Consider the following 22,809-nt stretch of genomic DNA (forward strand, 5'->3'; position numbering starts at 1 on the left):
TCGACAAGTACAAAACTTCATCCGATCAAGATCAAATTTCTTGAGCATAATGTAGGGAGAAAAAAATATTAATGATGACGTCATCGGTCACGTGGTTCGGCCGCCATATTTGTTTCAACAAAAAAGCCATAAAAACCACTGAAAACACATTCTGGCGAGGGTCTGCAATCTCTGATTGCTCTTTTTCTTGTTACTGATTTGCAATGCTTTGGCTGGCCACCAAAACACATATTGGAATAAGGCAAATAATTTTCAGCTTTTCTGTGATCTTGTTAAGAATAAAAATCATTCATAAATAAAATTGGTGGAACACAAAGGGTTGATTGTTTTTTTTTTTTTAATCTTTAAGAGAAGAGTAACACGTGTGTTGTACTTTTAATGGGGGGTCGGGGGAGGGGGGGGGGGGGGTTTGTTCACACCATGTCTACTCCCACATTGCACATCGAGCGTCGCACGGAGATGAAACGTATTAATTAAAGAATTAAGTTGGGGTTTTTTTGGATAACACATTTAGGCTCAAGGAATAGGAAGGAGACAGAGGGTAAAACACAATGTACTGACAGTGCAGCAACAAGCGGATGTAGGATGAGGCAAGGAAATGGATGAACAAACAAGAAAAAAATGGAGGAGTGGATGTGGTACCCCGCCCCAGCCCTCTCCCTTCCACAGATCTCCCGATGTCCCTGTTTCCTATTGTTGTTGTGCTTCCCTCTCTCACCCCCTCTTGTCCCCCACTCCCTTTGTTATATGGTATATGTGTTTGCTCTTACACGAGCCTCGACTTTGTATACCAAACAAAATGAGCGGAGCAAGCACAGGAACCTGTAAGTAAGAGGGTTTCATCGGGTATGGCTAACGCTGGTACAAGAGACTGCAGATAGGGAATTGGGGGTGACGTGAGATGTTACTGCACGACTTGCTTGTTGAAGGCCTGGTGAGAACAATGACATTGAGCAGACCGACAAAGGAGGTTCTATGAGTGTCGCTACTTGCAGGGGAAGACACGGAGAGAGTGTTAGACTGTCTGGATTAAATGGCGTGTTTCAAGTGTTGACTAGCCGATGATCTTTTCGAAATCATTTTAAGAGGGATGCTGGTGCTGTCAATCTGTCAATCGGATAAGATCCAGCTTGGCATTATGTAGAGTCATTTACAAAATGTTGGAGTGTTTCAAGTGAATCGGAGAAGTCATTAATGTTGATGAAATATAAACGACCCAGGTCGCTGCTTTCAGGATATCTGGCTGGAAGAGGAGACTTCTGGCTCCTCTCCTCTGGCTCCTCTGGCTTTCAGGATATCTGGCTGGAAGAGGAAGAGGAGACTTCCAGTGGAGACTGGAAGAGGAGACTAAAGGATACCTTTACACACTGATTGCGCACTTCGGGTCTATGAGCCAGAAATTAAGGTGACCTTGGATACCACAACAAGTTGGATCAATACAGGAATCACTTGGTGGAGATGTCTCAGCAGGATTTTGAAATGGAAACACAAACTGAAGTCAAGTTGTGCTTGGCTGGTCTGACTGGCCCCAGCCCACCACAGCCAGGCCTAGTAATCTAGTACAGTGGAAAAGGCTCCCCAAGGCGAAGTGCTTGATGGGTAATGACAGAAAAAAAACTTTTATGCTTAAAAATAGTGGTTCTGTTGGGGAGACATAACTAGTTTCTTTTTCTTGGTGACTTCTTCCAGCTGTGGAATACGTTTCATGATCCTGCTGATGTACGAGCCACCTGCTTGGAAAGCCTGTCTAACCTGGGCCTTTCATACCTTGACCTTTACCTCATGCACACCCCTATGGGTTTCCAAGTAAGAATACATATAAGAAGATATACAAATCATATTTTTGAAATGATAGTCAAACTTATTTGGTGATTTCCTTCCGAAAGCTTCAAGCAGGAGTTTTGTGTGATATAGACAACTTGCCAACATGTGATAGAGACAACTGCAGCCTGATAATTCCACTGTTGCTATTCAAAAGGTATAATGGTGCTATTTGTGTTCCAGAATATACCAGGTGAAGTATTTCCACACAAAGACAATATGATACTTGCCTCAAACGTGGACTTCATCGACACTTGGAAGGTGGTCATTTATTTCGTTTCGTTTTGAAAAGATACATTCTTTTTTAAACACAAGCACTTTTTATTTATTTTTCTGAACACCCTCACTTATGATGCTTATACATGTTGAGGTTTGTTATGGTGTGAAAGCAATAAGGGGTGTGAGAGAAATAAAACAACAGGCTGAAAGATGAAATTGGAGTCACTGAAATTGTGCAAGCATGAAATATTCCACAAACCAGCGCCATCGAACTCTCATCCAAATTCGAACGGAAAACCAAATACTGCATTGGAGTCATCAGAAGGAACCCGAAGTGAAGAGCAAAGATGGAGTGATCAGGAGGAACCTGGATAGGATTCGGGTTTCAGCCGCTACTCCACAACCCTCAAACCCATCTTAACACTTGGATGCAGTGATTGGGCCTCGGAGGCCCACAAGGTTTTTTTTGTTGCAAAAACTATGTGTACAATATTTTTTGGAATGAGCCTCATTTTCACCGACTTTCATGTTTTTACCCAAAATTCAGTGACATAAATAAATAAAAATTTCATTCAGGCTCGTGGGAAAATCTTCATTCTTCACTTATAACCCCAAAATCCGACACGAATGCAGGCCTGGGGCCTTCGAGGCCCCGCATAAATGTTGTTGTACTACTATGTTATATCATTATTTTCTTGATATGCACCTCATTATTTGCTCAGAGAATTTGGTTACAAATAATTCAGTGACAAAAATATGAAAATTTAAAAACTGTACACGAATACATTCGTGGGGCCTCCGGGGCCCAATGGCTGCATAGGTGTAGGATTTTTGACAGTTGTGGACATATACAATCTAAATAAAAGGATTAGTGAATCATATTTTTTGAGCAAATACTCCTCCATGAGCCTCAACTTTGAAGAGAGAAAAAAGTTGAAAAACCAAGAACAAAAAATTTTTTTGCAAAAATAAAATAAAAGATTCATTACTTGTATGGGATTCTTCCAAACAATAGGATCAATGATTAACATTTTCTGAGCAAATACACATCCATGAGCATCGCCTTGGATTGAAAAAGGATATGAAAGAAAAAAATCGATAAAAAAAAAAAACCACGAATACATCCGTTGGGCCTCCAAGGCCCAATGGCTGCATATATGTAGGATTTTTGACGCCTACATCTAAGAGTTAAAATCTAATTTGATCTCATGTTTTCACTCAAACATCTACACCTGATCTTGAGATTTCAGTACTCAGACTTGATTGAGCTCCACAATGATATTTTCATTACTCTTCCTCATTTATGATTATTGTCTTTGCAGATGACTCCGCTTTATTAAGTGCTGTAACCCCATCCGACCGACAGTATGGCAGCAGCTGCTTTCCTCTCTCCTGACCAGGAAAGGATCAGTTGCTGGTCCGACAAACAGAATATGTCCCTCAATCTGGGCAAATTTCACGTTTTCAACCTGTCTCTCCAGAAAGGTCATCTCATAAACCCACCTATGTTTGCACAATGAACCACAAGAATGACGTTCAGTCTCTTGACCTTCTGTGCCTCAGCATCAGCCACAACCTCTTGTGGATAGACTATGTTTTGAAGTTGGATTTGAAGCCGAGCCACAGACTACACTTTGCCCAAATTTGCAATTTGGACCAGGGCCCAAATTTCTCACTTCTCAAGAATGCTGGAGCCTCCAAAAAGAAGCCGTAGCACAAGGCCTGCAGTTCTCCCATCACATACACGTTGGTGTCATTTCCTGTTTCTTTAACCACCTCTATTGTGGTCTAGTTCCCTTTGCTATTTCAACACATAAGATCATGTCGACTCATATAATCCTCCCTTGTATCTCTCCCCTCGATTCTCTTCTCCTTCCGTTCATCATTCATTATCTTGCGTGTTAGGGTGACCACCTGGTGTCCCACTGTCTGTATGATACCTTTGTTTCCCTCTGTCAAGCTACATTCATTCTCTTCTCTGAGCCTACTTTGTTGTTTTTTTTGGGATTAGTTTGAAGATTAAAGATCGGCATTAAGGCTCGGGCATTTGACATAGTCTGACATCCTGCCAAGTTCTGCCTGTGGCAAAGCCTGCGTTCGTTCCTGGATTTCTGACTTCCTCCACTCACACAGTGAACATGTTGTCATCAATGCAACCCGCTGCTCCCTTCTCCTGGTGGAGTCTGGAGTTCCTCAAGACAGTGTTTTGGGCCCAGTCTTGTTTATCATCTTCTGTACGTGAATGACATTTCCGATGCTCTGGCAAACCCTCTCTTCCATTTTTCAGGCGACTTCACATTGTGTCGTAAACTACCCACATCCCTCTGCTAGGCAGATATAAGCTGCACCCTCCTCTGCTGAAATAGAATTGATTAGACATTGGTCTGATAATTTGAACATGTCTCTCAATTCTGGAAAATCTCAGTTTCACCCTATTGCTTCGGATGGATTAATTAATCCACTTATTTATTTCCTTGGTCATCCACTGGAAGAGGTTCATTCTCATGAACTTGTAGGCCTCACCGTCAGCCATGACCTTTCCTGGGTGAACCACATAACAAAGCTGGCCTCCAAAGCAATCCGCAGACTGGCCATCCTCCATTGATCCAATTCTCTCCTTGGAAAATCGGAAATACTCACAGTCTATAAGGCCTTTGTCTGTGGCTCAATGGAGTACTGCTCTTTACTACGAGATAGCACCCCAGCATCATATCTCTCTCCTAGATTATGTGGCATGTCAAGCTCTTCAAATTATTGAAATCTCCCTTGAAGAAGCCGATGCACAAGGCCTGTTGCTCTCACATCACAGAGAGGTCGTTGGCATCTCTGCTTTTTTTTAACCACCTCTTCTCCAATATTGCTGCCTCTGCTCTCTCAGTTGTCCGATCCTCCATATCTACTCCGGGATGCATGGGATCTTCTGGTAACCCCCTCCTGATTAAATTCTAAAATCCAGACCGAATGCATAACTCATCTCTTTTATTCCTTATTCTCCGCTATATGCTTAGGATCCTGAGTTCGAATCCCGGTCGATCGTTGAATTAACACCAGGGGGGTTGATTCAGCCTGTCATCCTTCCGAGGTCGGCAAAATTGAGTACCAGCTTGCTAGAGATGAATGAGCCATTCGGGTATCCTGCGTCGGAGTGGCGACCCATTCATGATTGTGCCCAATAGCCAAGGAAACTGCTTCGGCAGCCATATGCATCATCACGGTGCAAAAAGGAATGGTCATCATCATCTCCCCCATATGGAACAACATTCCATAGGCTGTTCTCTCACACTAATCCCTCCAGGATTTGCAGCAAGCGGTGCACCGTCATTTCTTGTCATCCCCAATTCTGTCACATAATTTTTATCCCCCCCATTAACCTTTCCAAACCCAAACATTTTGCTCGTTTTAGTTGTCCTCCCTTCCTCATCCTGTTTGTTCATTCCCATGATGTTCAACCTACAGGAGGCACTGATGCATCAGTGGCACTGCCACATCCCAACAATGATGCAACCCAGCAACTGGGGGTAACATGAGCAACTGCTGCTCATGAGAGCCAGACCAAAGTCTTTTGAGGCATAAAAGAAGCTTTATTTGAATGATGTAGCTTGTAGCATGATGAACTAATGATTAACGAAGTCAATCGGCAATAAGGTACATTTTACAAGTACAAACTAAATAGCAGTAAAGGAAACCCATTAATACCGTATGTTACCATTACCAACGAAAGACTATTTTATTAGCCATTTCTTCAGTATTCAAAATATATATATATATATTATTTTCTTTTAATTTTTTTTATCTTACTATAATTCACCAAATGTCCGTCCGTCCGTTCGAAGGTACCGCAAAAACGGCTAAACCGATAGCAACGATATTTTGGGTGGGTAATCCTGGGATCTCCTGGAGTAAAATAGGGTATATTGTTTTTCCAATTTCAGCTTTGGCCTCCAGCATTTTCAGATTTGGAGTCCCGCATAACGTTATTTTCCCGGGTGCCGCACAAACGGCTGCACCGATCGCTGCACAGCTGCTCCGATCAGACTCGGTGACCTCGGACAAAGACCTTTTATAAGGACATGGGTTGAATCCCTGCTTGAGAGAATGCCAACACCCTCCCCGCCATCACGGCCGTCTCTCCAACTCACAATCCCACGAGATATGCAGAAAGGACAACCCAAAACCATTTACCTTATTTTTGATTCGTATATAAACATCATTAAAAATAAATAATGACCTCGGCCAAAGTTCAAACGATGTGGGTTCAATCTCTACATGAGAGAATTCCACAAAGCTATTTGGGCGGTGTACAAACCAACAGATCGCTGTCTCCATCGATCTTGCCGAGGCCGTAACACCTATCGGCTCAAAATCCTTTTAACTGTTGACTTGGTAGTTTTTACAATGAAGGAAACATTAACAATGTTGTTAAAAGTTTATTTTGTGATTAATTTGTGATTAGAGTTATGTTGTTTGGAATGAAAAAAGAGATATCGAGTTCAAGTGAATGACGACATGCCATGATGGTTTCTACTTTCTGAACGTGAACTTCACGGATCCCCATATGCAGATTCGCCACAGACCCACAATCGATGTTTCTGTACGTGAACGAACCCATTTGTTTGCGAACGGGTACGTTTTTCATGGAAGTCCTTCACGAACTTTCTGTCCATGTCTGATGTGCAACTGAAGGTGCTACAGGAATGTGGAATTTATTGGTTTCATGCTTTAGCATTCGCCGTATCTGCATTGCCTGTTTGCTTCTGGCCTCCCACCCATGCGCAGCATGGGTATCTCACTAGTTTTTAAAACTGAAGTTTTACTGAGAATGGCAAAATTCTGGATAAAGTTTCAAATACCGGTATTCGTCTTCTTTTTTTTATTTGTGTGCAGGCCATGGAGAAACTGGTAGATGAAGGTCTCGTGAAGTCCATCGGTGTCTCCAACTTCAACCGCTCTCAGGTGGAGCGTCTGCTTTCTGTTGCCCGAATCAAACCTGTCGTCAATCAGGTGCTACTTAATTTCACAGTCTTCTAGTATGAAACAAGTACAAAAAGTTTTAATTAAAACAAAAGCCGCGTCGATGTTACACAATGCCTAGATGCAGCTGTGCCTATAACGTCGATGTTATAGGCACAGGACATTCCTATTGATTCGATTACTTGATGTTATTTTTGTGCAAAGTGAAAATATATCTCGGCAATTTCGCGTGTGTGGCGACGAATTTTTAATATATCTCGGCATTTTCCCGTCTGTTATTTCAGGCGGTGTATGACTGACCATGCCGGGATTAAAAATATATATATCTCGGCAATTTCTCGTGTGTAGCGACACGTGAACGAAGCTATGCTCCTCTCTCCACATTATTGTGATGACGTATAAATTAAATATTTCATCGTGACGATTGGCATCAAATGGACAAATTTTTAATATATCTCGGCATTTTCCCATCTGTTATTTCAGGCGGTGTATGACTGACCATGCCGCGATTTAAAAAATATATATCTCGGCAATTTCCCGTATGTGGCAACACGTGAACGAAGCTATGCTCCTCTCTCCACATTATTGTGACGACGTATAAATTAAATATTTCATCGTGACGATTGTCATCAAATGGACGAATTTTTAATATATCTCGGCATTTTCCCGTCTGTTATTTCGGGCGGTGTATGACTGACCATGCCGCGATTTAAAAAAAAAAAATCTCAATGGACTTGAAGTTACAGGCCTTTGAGAATTCATTTCGTTCTATAAAGGGCAACTTCCATCGGATTTTCTTCCCGTTTTTTTTCAACCGAGTCTAAAACTATGTTAGCGACTGTGAAAAATGAAATGATATATCGAATTTGATTTGAAATAAAACTGTGTGAGAGAGGAAGACACCACAGGCCTACAAAACAGGCCTCAAAGCTATGCGAGTTAATAAAATGGTGGATATTTGTTTATATGAAGCCTCTCCCACAATGGGTGGAGCTATGGTTCCCAGAATGGGTGGAGCTTTGAGGTTTTGTCTTCTCTGCAAGAACAAGAAGAACAAGAAGAAGAAGAACAACAACAACAACAGCAGAGGGCACTCTATGACCAGCGTCTTGCGACGCGGCTAAAAAACAATAATTCCATGGCTTCCTTACAGTTAAACCCAAACAGTTACAAGTTGAACAGCTGGAGAGAATCAGCAATTCCAAATAATGGAAGAACCTGGATTTCTTTTTCCTACACAAGAACCAACATAGAAATGCAAGGTGACGGAAGGAGCAAACTGATAGTGAGGCAGCGAGGCAATCTTGGACACAATAAGCAAGGGAATAAACTAACAGAAAATGAGGAGAAAGAGGAGGGAAGGAAACACTGCAACTCTGGAGGGTTGGGTTTGGAAAGATTGATGAGACTAATAAAGATTGTGGGTAAGGGATGACCTGTGAGATGATAGTTTACTTGAATCCGTCACGGGAAGAAAGGGGTAGTACAGCCCCTGGAAAGCCGGATACGTACACCTTGGATTTCATGGGGAGTGGAGGAGGACACTGGGAGTAGAGGGCACTATACTGTAGCAGAGGTGGTAAAAATTAAAAACAGGTCACTGACCTGCCTACAGGGTGGTGGGGATCAGGATATTTTGAATGTTCTTCTTAGATTTTTGTCAAGGACAATAAAATCGTTACATTCTTGTAAAAAAAAAAGTTTGTTTGTTTTCAGGAAGTGTAGCCTCATTGTGGATGCATAAACGAACACGGACCAAACAGAAAGTCCCAGACTTTAGGCATGCGTTTCCTGGACATTTTGGAAGGGATGCACCAACACCATGAATTTTGCAAGAATGGGAAGATAAAGACTTTACAACAGGTTGTGTTACTGACGTGGTAGATTCCTAACCCACTCGGTACATGTTCAGGTTCTTGAGACCTCCATTGATCGATATCCACATAAGTCAACCAGGAAGCGCTCGGTGAAACTGCGCATCTGCAGAAGCCCTGTGCAGAAGGTTCAGGAAGAAGACATTCAAGTCTGTTTGGTTAACTTCCTTCTATGCCACAGGTTGAGAGCTTGAAAATTAAAACAGGATGCCAGTCTGTGTTGAATGCATAATATATATTCCACCGAGATGATTCGGACATCTTGAGTGCTGAGATCTTCCGGAACTAGGAGGTAAGAGTCAGGACTATGGAAAATGAGGAACATAGTTCTTCCGGAACTAGGAGGTGAGAGCGAGGACTATGGAAAATGAGGAACATAGTTCTTCTGGAACTAGGAGGTGAGAGTGAGGACTATGGAATATGAGGAACATCGTTCTTCCAGAACTAGGAGGTGAGAGTCAGGACTATGGAAAATGAGGAACATAGTTCTTCTGGAACTAGGAGGTGAGAGCGAGGACTATGGAAAATGAGGAACATAGTTCTTCTGGAACTAGGAGGTGAGAGTGAGGACTATGGAAAATGAAGAATATAGTTCTTCTGGAACTAGGAGGTGAGAGTGAGGACTATGGAAAATGAAGAATATAGTTTTTCCGGAACTAGGAGGTGAGAGTGAGGACTATGGAAAATGAAGAATATAGTTCTTCCAGAACTAGGAGGTGAGAGTGAGGACTATGGAAAATGGGGAACATAGTTCTTCTGGAACTAGCAGGTGAGAGTGAGGACTATGGAAAATGAAGAATATAGTTCTTCTGGAACTAGGAGGTGAGAGTGAGGACTATGGAAAATGAGGAACATAGTTCTTCCGGAAATGGTTGCATTCTCTGCAGACCACGTTTTTCTTATGGATCCCTAATTCTGTCAAACAAAGACAGGTATCGTGACTAGGTTAAAAAGAAGGGTTATTGCAAACCCAAAGGAAGTTAGTGCTATACTATTGAGTTAGCCTTTCATGTGTACCCATCTGAGTACTAAGCTCACAGTGCAGGGTTGTAGATATTGATTTGTAAATTCCTCTGAATATTCTGGAGATCCAGTGAAGTACCCAATCTGACCAATAAATACAGAACACTTTATGGTGGACTTTTCAAAGCCAGAATGGGTTATTGTTCCACTTTGACCCCAACAATTGTGATTTGTTTCAAGAGAGCATAGCTTTATATTGGTTAACATAATTCCTTATATATTCTTTATTGCCATGTAGGTTGAGCTACACCCATACCTGGCTCAGCAGGAGATGGTCAAATACTGCCAGTCCAATGGTGTAGTTGTGACAGCCCACACACCTCTTGGATCACCTCAACCGTAAGTCTTCCACCACTCAATTCCTTTAAGAATCTAATACTGCCCGTTCTTTCATCAACTCAATTGAGCACTGACACACTCACACTACTGTGACATATCCAATCGGAGTAATATTGACATTTGTAATTTAGATTTGTATTCGCGTAACTTGTTCATAGAATGAATGGTGATGGAAGAAGTAGTGTAATTCCTCATTCTCATTGGACTGTTCCAGTGCTCCAACAGCACTGTTCCAGTGCCTTATCCAGCATAAGTAGTGTTCCACAATGAAACATCCTGTTTCAACTAGCACTAGGCCAGAAAAGGGTCTCTTTCCCAAAAGACGCTTTCTAATCTCATTGCATTATGTAGAAGAGTTAATTACCCTGCGAACACGAAACAAAAAGTGGGGTCAAGCAACTGGTTCACCTTGTCTGTCTGTCTGTCTACAAATGGCAGTTTATAATCGAGGAACAACCCTTTCGATTGAATGTCATTTGAAGCTGAACCGACCGTTAGTTTAGCAGTACTTTGGCTCTGAATTTGGAAAATTTAATGGAATCTCGTCCCCAGGGCGCATGCGCATAGAGGATGGAGCAAGGTAATTAATTGTTTTAGTCTGTCTTGAACTGTTGTCTGTCTTAAAGAACATTTTAAATTTTTAAGTGATTCTTCATCATTGAGTGATCGGGTCAAAAACTATATTTAGCATGGTATTTCAAAAAGTTGTGGATGGATTATGACAAACTAGGTGGATTTGAGTTGGCTAGGTGACAATAACAAGACAATTTGATTTTGGTTCAGGTCTGGATCCAGATCTGGCCTATCAGTGGATAAAACCACCTTTAGAGGCCATTTTTCCCCGCAAAGCGGGGGTTGGCCTTTTTCGGGCACCGTGGTTGTTGTTGTTTTTCGGTCCCCTTTTTGAAGCAATGTTTTACGGCCGGATGCCCTTCCTGACGCCAACCCTTTTTGCCGCCTTTAACGACAAACAGGGAATTACCAGTGAACTGGTACTCAATTAGCCGACCTCGGAAGGATGACAGGCTGAGTCAACCCCCCTGGCGTTAATTCAGCGATTGACCGGGATTCGAACCCAGGATCCTAGGATCCTAAGCCGGCACCCTAGCCACTAGCCCAACATCAACTATCAGTGGATACAAAGTGTAAACTCTTCGGCCTGGTGGAGGCTCTCTACCAACTGCCATTCTAGTTTATGTTGTTTGTTCCTGCCGAGTACTTTTATATATTTTACATATTGCTTGAAGTATTACGATATATCATTTTGTGTGCTCCTTCCGTGTCCTTCTAAAGGGTTCCGGCTGTCGTATAATCTATAGGCCTATAAATAATACATCATTATCCTGTGTTTGTCTGTCTTTTTGACTATTTTCTCTTGAACTACTCAACCAGGATCATGAAACCCTTATCCGAATAACGGTCCTTGTCCAAGGAGTTCTGGTTGTATATTATTATTTCCACCATGAATAACCTTGTATGTTTTTATTATAATTTAGCTTACTGATCCCTTATTTTTACTGAAGAATTGCGAGATCACACAATCTCACGAGATTGTAAGTTCATGAGATTTTTCAGCTTCATTCGCTTTTAAATTATTTTTCTCCACAACCGCTTGAATGGTAGACACAAAACTTACAGCATAGAAGTGCATACCTCCTACAACATAGCAGTTGCATGATGATTGGATGGAAAATGTGTCTGTTTTCTGTAGGCATGGGTTGCAGGGTGTTTCTTGTATCAGGAATAAACAGCCTCGACCTTGTGGAATTAAACCTTTTGTTACAGATCCGTCACTTCTGCCTTTGTTGTTAAAATATACTTGTAGGCTTTTTTTTAGTTTCAGGTAGTATTGTTGTTAAGATTTTTGTGTGAAATGGAGATGACTTTAGTAAAAAGGTAAAAAGAAATGTTTGTGGAGGAAAAGGAAAAACGCGGCAAAGAACCGGAAGGAGGATGAGGAGGAGGAGAACGGCCAGGAGAGAGATACAGGCGTGAATCGCGTCGAGGCTGCGAGCAGACTTTTTTGATATTGGTCGTGAAGGAGTTGAGGCTTTCCGTGAAAGAGATTGTCCACTACATCGTCATATATTGCGAGTGCAATTAAACCTGCGTCTCAGGTTTTATCACCAGGTGTGAGTCATCATTGGAGAAATAAAGCGCCTCCATTATGGGCCTATACACCATTTTGTCCTCGAAGAAGAAGAGGCTGTCTGCTTGGTGCATCTTGTTTTGCCGTTGGGATTTCCGTATCGACCTCATCGTGTTAATTGCCGTTGGTTTACCTATCGGCTCAATTCACATATCGACCTCTCACCTCGTAACTCCTCATTCACAGTCACGCCAATACCTGCCTATTGATTTGCCGTTCTGCACGACCTCGATCTCCAACCAGTGTGGAGATCCGTGCACGGAATTTGGGGAATGTTACATCCCACTCACATTTGGCGTATCGTGAGTTCCTTGCTTTGAGAGCATTGGGGGAATGATGGTACCATCATATGTATTGTTCATTTGATGCAAGTGATATTTTCATGGTACTTTCTTTAATAGCGTTATTATTGTGTATGTGAGAGTTCTTAATACAATTACGTGTTTTGTTCTACAATTGCATTGGTGTGGTTTTACCATGGTTTATTAGAAAACGCAAAATAACAAATCTTTCTGCCGTATTCCTGTTCGAGACTCTGAGGTGCACCATAACCGGGGTTTGGGGAGGTAATATGCAACACTTTTTTATTAAGCCTTCCCCTCTGGCATAGGGGAAGGCTTATGCTGTTTTGCCCACTTCCAGAAATGATGCAACTAGCAACCACAGGCTGTTTACAAAACAACACGATTGCTGTTGTATGGTGTTTCACAATTAGCGGCCACATTTTAGCTCAACTGGAGCGAAGTTCAGGGGAGCGTATGCGATGGCAAGTCGTCCGTCCGTCAGTCCGTAAACACTTGCAACTTCTTCTCCAAAACCACAGATGGGATTGTGACCAAATTTGGCACAAATTTTATTTGTTGTATTGTGTATAAAGTTGTTCACGGCATTAAAAAAATTCGGGGTTTAAGGGGGTCTAGGTGGATGACCCACCCCTCCCCCCCCCCCCCCCCCAAAAAAATAGGAATTTGCTTTTTTTCTCAGAACCTACACACGCGATTTTGATAAAACTTCACCACAACCTCCATCGTCCTTGATGTACCAATGTTTTTTTTCAAGGCATTGGAAAAATTGGGGTCTGAGGAGGTACACGGGGTGGGAGGGTTGCCCCCCAAAATATGTATTTTTTTTTGTTTACAGTCTTGTGATTATGTTAGTATGATTCTACATGCTGCCCTGTCTTCTAGCAACCATTGAAATTGGTTTAAAATACCTTTAGTCGGTGCAGTATACTGTTTATTCTACCAGGTGAGCGCCAGGGGTATTGCCCCTAGATGTTTTTTTTATGGTACCACAGAGTTTATTACACCGATAAGAGTACTAAACCACAATTTAGAAAATTATTTTTCTTTCTTTTTTTCTCTCTTCCCACACTCAACACTCCAAATTGAAACTATCGGGGACGTCTGAGACTATCAAGGTCATATGGTGGTCCGAAAAACAAAATGGCCATCATTGGATAAGTCGCAGGTACAGTGGCCTACAAAAGTATTCACCCCTTACTAATAATGCCACATTTAGATGAATTACGAATTATGTAGAGACAATTTTTCCAAATGAACTTTTTTATTCTTAACTGAAAAGATCAAACGAAACACTGTTATAGTTGAAGGAGGTTACATGTCAGGAATATCTGCAAAAAGCATGGACAAATCAAGATTCACTGGTTGCAAAAATATTCAGTCCCTCAGGCGAGTACTTGGTGAAAGCACCTTTTGCAGCAATGACTGCGATGAATCTCTTTTTTGGTAGGTCTCTACCAGCTTTGCACAGTGAGATGGTGAAATATTTACCCATTCTTCACATGAAAATTTGCTCTAATTCTGCCATGTTTAATGGGGATCGTCGATGGACTGCAATCTTCAAGTCTCACCATAAATGTTCAATTGGGTTCAAATCAGGACTTTGACTGGGCCACTCAAAAACATTTATTTTCTTCTTCATCAGTCACTCCAGTGTGGCTTTTGCTTTGTGCTTCGGATTATTGTTCTGCTGAAATATGAATCTCCTAAATCTCTCACCCAGTTTCAGATTCATGGCTAACTCAAGTAGGTTTTCATTAAGTATTCTTCTGTACATTGCACCATCCATTATTCTTTCTATCCTGACAAGCTTGCCAATCCCTGCTGATGAAAAGCAGCCCCATAACATGATGCTGCCACCACCATGTTCGACAATAGGGATGGTGTTGACTGGGTGATGTGCAATGTTTGACTTGCGCCATACATAATGCTTTAAATTCAGACAAAAAGTTAAATTTTTGTCTTGTTTGACCACAAAAGGTTTCTCACTATGCTTACAGGATCATCAATATATATTTTTTTCCCACAAACCCCATACAAGCTTTTAGATGTGTCTTTTTCAGTAATGGCTTCTTTCTTTCCATCTGTCCATAAGGGGCCAGCTTTGTGAAGGGAACAGTATGTTGGTGAATGATGAACACTGACCCCCATCTCAGACATAGACCCTCGCAGATCTTTAAAATGAAACAGAAAACCAAATACTACATTGGAGTCATCAGGAGGAACCTGCATAGGATTCGGGTTTCAACCGCTACTCCTCCACCCTCAAACCCATCCAAGCGCAGCCACGTGAACCTTCCAGAAAAAGAAAATTCTGCAATAATTCTTGCGAAGAGTTTGATTTGAAAGCATCATGAAATAAGCTCAGGTGGCATCAAAATGTGAAAACTTTTGAGGGGGGCAGGAGGTGAATACTTGTGCAGGCCATGCAAGTCGCAGGCGATCTCCAAGAGTAAGCTTCCCCTGGTTGGGAGAGGCTTACCCTTGCCGTTTTCTTTGTGATCGCAGATATCTAGCTTACTTTTAAAATTGTTCTTCATGAACACAGCAATGTTGTTAAAAACGTGAAGAAAGAGGGAAGGGATTGTGAATTTTATGTTGCATCATTATTTACTTTTGACGTTCTTCTGAACAAACGGGAACAGGAACAACGCAGGCATGTTTCAATTGATCAGGCATTTGCCTTCGTGCTCCACTTACCTTGTGCTGTCGTTTTAGATTATAATTTGTGTCTAATGCAATTTTCACGTTTCAATGCTAATGTGAAAAGGACGTGATACACCCTCCTTAAATTGAATGGGCACTTGATTTAAAAAATCCCATGTTTCACGGGCACCATAAAAAAGAATGAAACTAGAACGGCACTCATTAGAGAGCATACCTCCGCCAGGTGAACAGTTTACATTTTGTATCCCAGAGTAGACCAGAAAATCACAATACAGAATCACATTTAATCAAAATCATCCGTCCACCACTTTTTGAGATATCCTGCTGTATGTTGGTTTTAGCTCTATCACTCAATGGTGAAGAATCACTTAAAAAATTAAATAACTCTCATATCCAAATCCACATTCAGATCTTCACCAAAATCGAACCGATTCTTCCTGGTCATACCCGCAACATCTCCACCAAGTTTCGTTCAAATCCGTCTATAACTTTTTGAGATATCCTGCTATGTATCGTTTTTATCCCCATCTCCCAATGGTGAAGAATCACTTCAAAAATTCTAGTAGCCGGATCCGAATCAGGATCTTCACCAAAATCTAATCATTTCGTCCTTGTCACATGCGCTACCTCTCTGCCAAATTTCGTCCGAATCCGTCCACAACTTTTTGAGATATCTTGTTCACAAACAAACGGACAGACAGACAGACAGGGGTGAAAACGTAACCTCCATCTACCTTTGGTGGCGGAGGTAATTAAATGATGGCCCGAATGGGCAACTCCTATGCTGCTGTACATCATAATTATCAACAAATGTATCATTATTCATACAACTTATGTGACTCAGTATGCAGCCTCGATTGATGTGATCTTGTAGTGATTTTCATTTAATTTTAATGACGCTTTTCTGAAATCCCACATTTTCAACAGCAATGTTAAAGAAGAGATTCTGCGAGAACCGGTCATTATCTCCATTGCCGAGAAGAATGGGAAGACGGCTGCACAGGTGAAAGCAAATAGAGGATTGAGTGAGTATATATATTAAACATATTGTTGTGTTACAACCTCCACCTGAAAAGCACAAGCAATTAAAGGTGGGAAATGCATACACCAGGAATTGTAATCCCATGCAAAGCTGACTTGAGGCTAAATGTGGACGAGGCGCAGGTTACGTCACCTTATACCCCAAATTCAGTCGAAAACTGCGTCGATTATACTTGAGCAGTTGCACAATTTATGCCTCTAAGGGTTACTAATCAATAATGAACTCGCACACCTAGCCTTTGATAAATAAATAATGAGAATATATTGGCACAGGATGGATGGCACAAAATCCCAGAGGAAGGACAAACACAAATCACAACAAGAAAGAGCAATCAGCGATTGCAGACCCTCGCCAGGACGTGTTTTCAGTGTTGTTTTAAGGCTTTTGTGTTAAAACAAATATGGCGGCCGAACCACGTGACCAATAACGCTATCGTTTTTTGTTTTTTTTCTCCACCAATTTATCCCTAGATGATGCTCAAGAAATTTCATCTTTATCAGATGAAGTTTTGTACTTGTCGAATTATGACGTCATAATGGAGGCACCTATGACATCATTAATATATGTTATTGCACATGGAGAGTTCTTTCCAATGAGCCATGTCTCAATTTTTTCTATTCAGTGCTTTCAGAGATATGGAGGTGCAATTTTTTTTGTTTTTTTTCCCCCCAAGATGGTGCCCGTACCACGTGACCTATGACGTCATAATTATGAAGAAAATTCTTCAGGTGGAGTTTTACCTATAGTGAAAATTTCCTGTCAATCGGACCAACGCTTGCAGAGAAAATTATATTTATTCTGTGCGGAAAAACAAACAAACAGATAAACAGACTCAAATGCAATACCCTTTCTTCTGGTGAGGGTAATAACGTAATATATACAAGCAAACTCAATCCCTTGCCACCAAACAGTCACATGGAACCAGGCTAAAGCAGAGTGTGCTTCAGGACAATGCAAAAATGAAGGATCGCGGGATGTAGGTGAGGGTGGTAGGAGAGCGGGTGTAAACGTGGTAAAGAGGTATGCTCTTGAGGACACAACAGGGAGGCGAGCTCGATCCAGCCAGAAAGTCCAAACGAGAGAGTGGTGCCCTGCGGCCTAGGGGTTTTTTTTTTGGTTTTTTTTGGATACACGTTCGAGGCTCATGTAAGAGCTAACATTGATCACAAAAAGACAAACTGACACATAAAACATATGATAAAGGGAGCGGGAGAACAAGATGGAGAGCAGGGACATCAGGAGATCTGTGGGAGGGAGAGGGCTTGGGGGAAGAGGCATGGGAAGGTGGGAGAGGTAAAAAAAAAAACATGGACACCAAGGACTTCCAGGAAAGAAGTTGGTATTTCAAAAAAGTGGATCTGGGGTGAATTAACGGGGGTAGAAAAGATCAAGGTTTTGGATGGGGGAAGATAAGAGATGGTGGTGAACAGCTGTTTTAAAGACCTGGAGGGAGGAGTGGGATTGAAGAGAGTGAGGGAGTTTGTTCCAGAGGCGGGAGAAAAGAGGAATGAAGGAGTGAAGGCGAGCAGAGAGTGTTGATTTTGGCAGTTTAACCATAAGAGGGTTGCTGGCAGATCTTGTGCGACTTGTAGAAATATTTGGGGGCTGGGGGAGCAAGGCCGGAGAGGAGTCGGTAGAAGACGTGAGATTTTGAAAAATGCCCTTGTGCCGTCACAAGATGCCAACCTTGGGGTGTTCCAAGCAATGTTGCGATGTCCATCAGCCAAAGACAGGGGATGCCTTGGGCAGCACAGCCCAAATTTCCGGCTGTGGAGGGGGAGTAATCTCCTGGTGATGTCTGCTATACAAGCTGTTCTGCCAGTCTGAGATTAGCTCAAGGCTAAAAGGCAAACGTTGAAGGTGTACAGAAGGTTGCAAGGTGGACAATAAAGATCAGAGTTTCTTTTCCGAAGGGTAAGCAAGTCCTCGCCAATACCCAGAACAATTTCCAAATTTCTGCCAGTCGAACTTAAGGCCGAGCTCGCCGATTCATGAAAGCTACGGACCAGAACCATTCAACCCCCTCCCCAACCCCACCCTTCCTGCCGACCCTAAACAAGGATGCTGAGACAAGGATGTCTGACAAGGACAAATAGATGCGATTTTGGTGAAGATCTGAATATGGATTGGGATATGAGAATTATTTAATTTTTGTAGCGATTCTTCACCATTGAGTGATATGGCCAACCAGGTGGAGGTATGGTCTCCACTGAGTGCCGTTCTAGTTTTCAAATGTAATTCTGTCCGATGTCGTGTTGTTATGTGATGCTTGTCTGCACTACAAAAACAGACAGATTGTATACAAGTGGCCTTTCCAGTTTTTGAAACCTGCAAGCATGATCCTAACACTAAATTTGAAACAAACATTTTGTGGACACGCACATTCGTAACTAGAACGGGCACTCGGTAGAGCGCATACCTTCGCCGCAGCTATGGTAAAAATACGATTTTGACCTTTTCGTGACCTTGACCTTGACCTTTGACCCGATTGCTCCCAAAATCTAATCAAATGTGTCCCGTATAATAACCAATCATCCCACCAAATTTCATGCAATTCGGTTGAATACTTTTTGAGTTATGCGAATAACATACACACACACACACAGACATACAAATAAATACACAGCGATCAAAACATAACCTTCCGCTTTTGCGAAGGTAAACATGCACCTGATCAAATATGGACTATTTCCACATTCACAACATGCTAAATATACCGTAACATGGCCGAAACGGATAGATAGACAGATAGATGAGTAAATAACAAAAAAAACACACCAATGTGCAAGTCCGTGTTCAATGGTTCTATGTAACTATATGAATGTAGTGAAGGTTCAAAGGTCAATTTGTTAAGGTTGCCTTCATATTTTGCAATGCATCCACTTTCTAAAACCTGATTGTTTCAGTTGTGCATATCTTGTAATATGAAAATACGCATTGCGTAGAGTGAGAGCTTCGTCGACAATGGTCAGTCGATCGGGCACGCAGCCCTCGCAAACATCTGTAGGCCTAGGCCTAGCTAGGCTAGGTTGTTTGATCTTGGGCTTAGAATTATAAATGAAGTCGGTGTAGATGGCGGAAAACTGAAATCAGTGTACCTGGCTTAAATGAAGTCGGTGTAGCTGGCGGAAAACTGAAGCCGGTGTAGCTGGCTTAAATGAAGTCGGTGTAGCTGGCGGAAAAAAGAAGTCGGTGTAGCTGGCGTAAATGATGAGCGGTTTCGAATTCAAAATCCGGTCTGTACAGTACTGTATTGTAATTTTTTGATTTTAATCACCAGGTGAAAATAATTTATCAGTCGCGCCAGACGAAAGCAAGATCACGTGAGCAAGATGGCGGATCATGGAAGGGACAAGATGGCGGATCATGGAAGGGACATTTGAAATGACAACATGAAATTTTGTTCCCAAGGGAATGGGGAATGACAGTGAAATTTTGAATGGATTTACATATACATGCAATTGCCATAGAGATTCGCTTACGAAGCTCTCTAACATAGAATGTTTGTCTGCTATATTTTAAGATTTCACATTTGTACCAGTTTCAAATATTATTGCTCGATCTGCCCCTCCAGATAATTTTGCGTTATCAAGTCCAGAGGAACATCGTTGTGATACCAAAGAGCATGAATGCATCGAGGATTGTCCAAAACTCACAGGTAAGAGGAAATTACTGATTAACTGCAAACCCGCTTACCAGGACTAAACGATTTGGCTTTTTGCAGACAAGTTATCTATCTAGCCAAACATGGGTGAGAATTAGTCACGTGACCGGGCATGTCATAAAAGACCCCGAGTCCCGCTGGCAGTTTTACCTCTGGACACGCAGTGTAATTTAAGGACACGTGTGCACAAGCACAATGGGCTGCAGGAAAATCAAGTGTCGGGAATGTCCCAATTCACTCCATTTTGTGATCTCTAACGAGATGACGGTCTCATTGACAAAGAAAGGTTTATTAAGCCAGTCTACTTAATTACACGTCTTAACACAAACGCAGGTAGAGGAAGAAGGTCAAGCAGAATAAAAGGTAAAATAAGTCCATTTGTGGATGCAATAGAAGAGTGAGGAAAGAGAGCAGTGGGGAAGGAGATAAAATAGGTTACAGATGGTGCCAAACACACTTGTCAACAAACAAAATTAAACTAGAACGACGCTCAGTAGAGAGCATACCTCTGCCAGGTGAATAGTTTACGTTTTGTATCCTTGAGTGGACCAGAAAATCACAATACAGAATCGCATTTAATCAAAATCATCCGTCCACAACTTTTTGAGATATCCTGCTTTATATCGTTTTTGGCACGATCTCCCAGTGGTGAAGAATCACTTAAAGATTAAATAATTCTCATATCCGAATCCATATTCAGATCTTCACCAAAATCTAATCTATTCTTCCTTGTCACACACACAACTGGTCCACCAAGTTTCGTCCAAATCCATCCACAACATTTTGAGATATCCTGCTTTATATCGTTTTTGGCACGATCTCCCAGTGGTGAAGAATCACTTAAAAATTAAATAATTCTCATATCCGAATCCATATTCAGATCTTCACCAAAATCTAATCTATTCTTCCTTGTCACACACCCAACTGGTCCACCAAGTTTCGTCCAAATCCATCCACAACATTTTGAGATATCCTGCTTTATATCGTTTTTGGCCCTATATCCCAATGGTGAAGAATCACTTAAAGTAATTCTACAAGCCAGATCCCGGATCTTCACCAAAATTGAATCGATTTTTCCTTGTCACACACACAACCTGTCCACCAAGTTTCGTCCAAATCCATCCATAACTTTGAGATATACTGCTATATGTTGGTTTTAGCCCCATCACTCAATGGTGAAGAATCACTTTAAAAATTCTCATATCCCAATCCATATTCAGATCTTCACCAAAATCGCATCTATTTGTCCTTGTCAGACATCCATCTGGACCACCATGTTTTGTCCAAAACCGTCCACAACTTTTAGAGATATCGTGCTATATATCATTTTTGGCCAGATCTCCCAATAATGAAGAATCACTTTAAAAAATTCTAGTAGCCGGATCGTCACCAAATTCTAAGCATTTCGTCCTCGTCACATACGCTACATCTCTGCCAAATTTCGTCCGAATCCGTCAACAACTTTTTGAGCTATTTTGTTCACAAACGGACAAACAGAGACAGGGGTGAAAACATATAAACCTCCATCTCAAAAATCTCAAAATATCATCTATCATATAATCATATTATATTATATCATATATAATATAAGATAATATATCATCGCAGGCTATCTCAAAAAGTTATGGACGGATTTGGACGAAACTTTGTTGGAGAGGTTGGGTGTGTGACAAGGACGAATCGATTCGATTTTGGTGAAGATCAGAATATGGATTCAGATACGAGAATTATTTAATTTTAAGTGATTCTTCACCACTAATAGATAGGGCGAAAAGCGATATGTAACATGATATTTCAAAAAGTTATGGCTAAACTTGGTGGAGGAGTTGGTTTGGTGACAAGAAGAAGCCGATTAGATTTTGGTTCAGGTCCAAATCCAGATCCGGCCTATCAGTGGGACACAAAACGTAAACTGTTCAGCATGGCGGAGGTATGTGCGCTACTGAGTGCCTGTTACGGATTTGTCATTTCCGGTGTTGTGGTTTTCATCCACTTGAAATATTTCTGATTCTATGTACTATTATTGGCTTCAAAAGGTTTATTGTTCCTGAACTGTTTGCAAAGGATAAAAGCGTTAATGTTAAAAAGAGACAAGAAGCCGGATCGGGAGCCGGAAGACGAGGAAGAGGAGAGAGAAAAGAAGGCGGAGCGAATGAGTCGGACAAGAAGCGAGTAGCTTCCAGCTCCGTAGCGAGCATTGTTGAACGAAAGTCGCGAGTGAACTTTGAGTTTCCTTGAAAGGAGTTCCTGCGATAGGTGTTATCGCTGGGGGATTGAAAAACCTGCGTGGTCAGGTTTGGGCGTTGCGATTCTGAAGAATCATCGCTGGGTCGTGTCGACTCAAGTAAGAGCCGTCGGCCATTTTGACACTCGCGCTTTGTTCAATAAAAGGTCTTGGCTACGCGTCAGCTTTTTCACCATCCTGTCGTCTGTCGGGGATGTGTGTGCGCAACGCTGAGTTTGAAGTTTAAGTGGCGGTTCGCCGACTGAACCGGGAACGTTCCTATCTGGAGGGGGCCTTTGGGATTTCCCCTTCCGCCACGAGTTTGCTTTTGGTTTTGGACCACGTGACTTTTTGCGTCGCTTCGTCCACCTACGCCTGAGAGCTGCTTCGGCGGTGCGACTGCCCTTGTCATCCGCACGAGATTCTGGTCTTGATTGGACATTGTTCTAGCGATCGCTGGAGTGAGTCAACCTCGTCTTGAGGACGGGAATATAGAGACATTGGGGAAGGTTTT

The 22,809-nt window shown here is 41.9% G+C and overlaps 1 protein-coding gene across 6 annotated transcripts in view; it reads left to right on the forward strand.

The window, feature by feature from the left end:
• Positions 1-22,809, forward strand: part of LOC137436560 (1,5-anhydro-D-fructose reductase-like) — a 57,208-nt gene that overhangs the window by 27,281 nt on the left and 7,118 nt on the right. For 4 of the 6 annotated variants that reach the window (XM_078786525.1, XM_068130445.2, XM_068130447.2 and 1 more), the window contains 6 exons: positions 1,690-1,806; positions 2,005-2,082; positions 6,925-7,041; positions 10,147-10,247; positions 16,293-16,368; positions 19,982-20,065. In XM_078786525.1, the coding sequence (XP_078642651.1) occupies positions 1,690-1,806; positions 2,005-2,082; positions 6,925-7,041; positions 10,147-10,247; positions 16,293-16,368; positions 19,982-20,065 (573 nt within the window). Of the gene's footprint in view, positions 1-1,689; positions 1,807-2,004; positions 2,083-6,924; positions 7,042-10,146; positions 10,248-16,292; positions 16,369-17,080; positions 17,136-19,981; positions 20,066-22,809 lie in introns of all 6 variants that reach the window. The other 2 variants (XR_010986307.2, XR_010986306.2) reach the window with 1 other exon arrangement.

The sequence above is a fragment of the Myxine glutinosa genome, chromosome 11, assembly GCF_964187855.1.
Source record: "Myxine glutinosa chromosome 11, kmMyxGlut1.1, whole genome shotgun sequence".
Classification (NCBI taxonomy): Eukaryota; Metazoa; Chordata; class Myxini; order Myxiniformes; family Myxinidae; genus Myxine; species Myxine glutinosa.